At 39.5% G+C, this 1,483-nt stretch overlaps 1 protein-coding gene across 1 annotated transcript in view; it reads right to left on the reverse strand.

Moving 5' to 3' along the window:
• LOC145418788 (uncharacterized) overlaps positions 1–1,282 on the reverse strand; it is a 124,832-nt gene extending 123,550 nt beyond the window's left edge. Inside the window, exon 1 of the mRNA XM_080287120.1 lies at positions 1,189–1,282. Coding sequence (XP_080143246.1) covers positions 1,189–1,282 — 94 coding nt within the window. The remainder of the gene's footprint in view (positions 1–1,188) is intronic.
• Positions 1,283–1,483: the final 201 nt, after the last annotated feature.

The raw sequence follows: 1,483 nt of genomic DNA on the forward strand, positions 1-1,483 counted from the left end.
CCAGTAATAGCAAAATCACTGAGAAAGAGCTAGTGTTTCAATAAAGCCAGTGAGGCATATCTAATTGAATAATAAATCCACACAGACTAAACAGAAAATATAGTTAGTAAGACAGTCTGGGTCAATAAAATTACTGAGTCAATAAAGTCAGTGAGTCAATAAAGTCAGTGAGTCAATAATACAGGAAAAATTACTTAAGTGTGCCAATAAATCCAAGAAAATAGATTTAGTTAATAAGACCACAAAAATAACTTCAGTGAGTCAATAACACGACGAAAGTGACTTCAGTGCGCTAATAAAGTCAGATAATATGCCAGGAAAAAAGTTAGTCAATAAAGCCAGTGCGATAAGCCACAAAGGTTACGTCACTGTCAATAAAGCCAGTTAAGACAGTAAAGCCTCCGTAAATATAGTCAGTACGAGCCTTGGTGTGGCTTTACAGAGGGTGTGTGCGTGTTCCGTAGCCAGTGATGTAACGAGTAATAAAGTAATAAGGCAATAATTTAGTAACGTGTACAGACAAGTGAGATAAAGCCAAAATGAAATCAGAGAGCATAAAGCCACCGTGGATAGAGCATGTGTGAGACTTGACAGTGCGTGGCTTTGCTGGGAGAGAAAATGATAAGGTAAAGCCAATTACAGAATGCCACCTACACAATAAAGCCAAGGAAAGGACATTAACCCTAGACCACTCAACTTCAATGCCTGTTACAGTGCTACTATACTGTACATGGGTATATTATGCCCGATTTTGGAAAATTAAAAAAAAATAGTAAATATGCAAATTTATTAAAGCTATCACTTACACAATATATTTAAGGCATCTTAATATTATCTAAACTGTTAGTAACTCTTAATTACTATAAATGAGGTATTTTAGGGAAATTTAGAAAAAACATCCAATGCTGTAAAATTGTCACCAAATTTTTGGAAAAAATTCACACACACACACACACACACACACACACACACACACACACACACACAAATGCTCCACCAAATTACCCCAAACTTCCCCAAACCCCTCCAAGCACCTCTGGCTCTGCTCCAAGGGGGTTATTAGCACCAAGCCCATGTATAATATACCCAAATATGTCACTGGTCGGTTATCACTAAACTCGGGTACACTATACCCGAACCCATCACTATGGACAATTCCCAGCCAAGCAGCAGCACGACGTGGCTTACCTGCTTGAGCACTCGGGGAACCCTGAGGGTACTGAAGGTCCCAGCACACTGGCTTGGCGGGATCACTGTGTAACGTGAATGACATCATACGCATCGGGTATATTACCCAAGTTTAGTACTCCAGGGTAAAGGCAGTGGCATACAAGGTAAAGTCAGTGAAATATAGCGATCTATCAAAGCCACCGTAAAAAAACCCAGCAGGGGTGGCTTTACAGGGATGGTTAGTTGGTTGACGAAATAATGCGAGAATAAAAGAGATAGGAAGAGACCAACAAAGCTACCAAAAATAAAGCGA

Source organism: Coenobita brevimanus, chromosome 116, assembly GCF_032717465.1.
Source record: "Coenobita brevimanus isolate Jiangsu-jjx chromosome 116, ASM3271746v2, whole genome shotgun sequence".
Classification (NCBI taxonomy): Eukaryota; Metazoa; Arthropoda; class Malacostraca; order Decapoda; family Coenobitidae; genus Coenobita; species Coenobita brevimanus.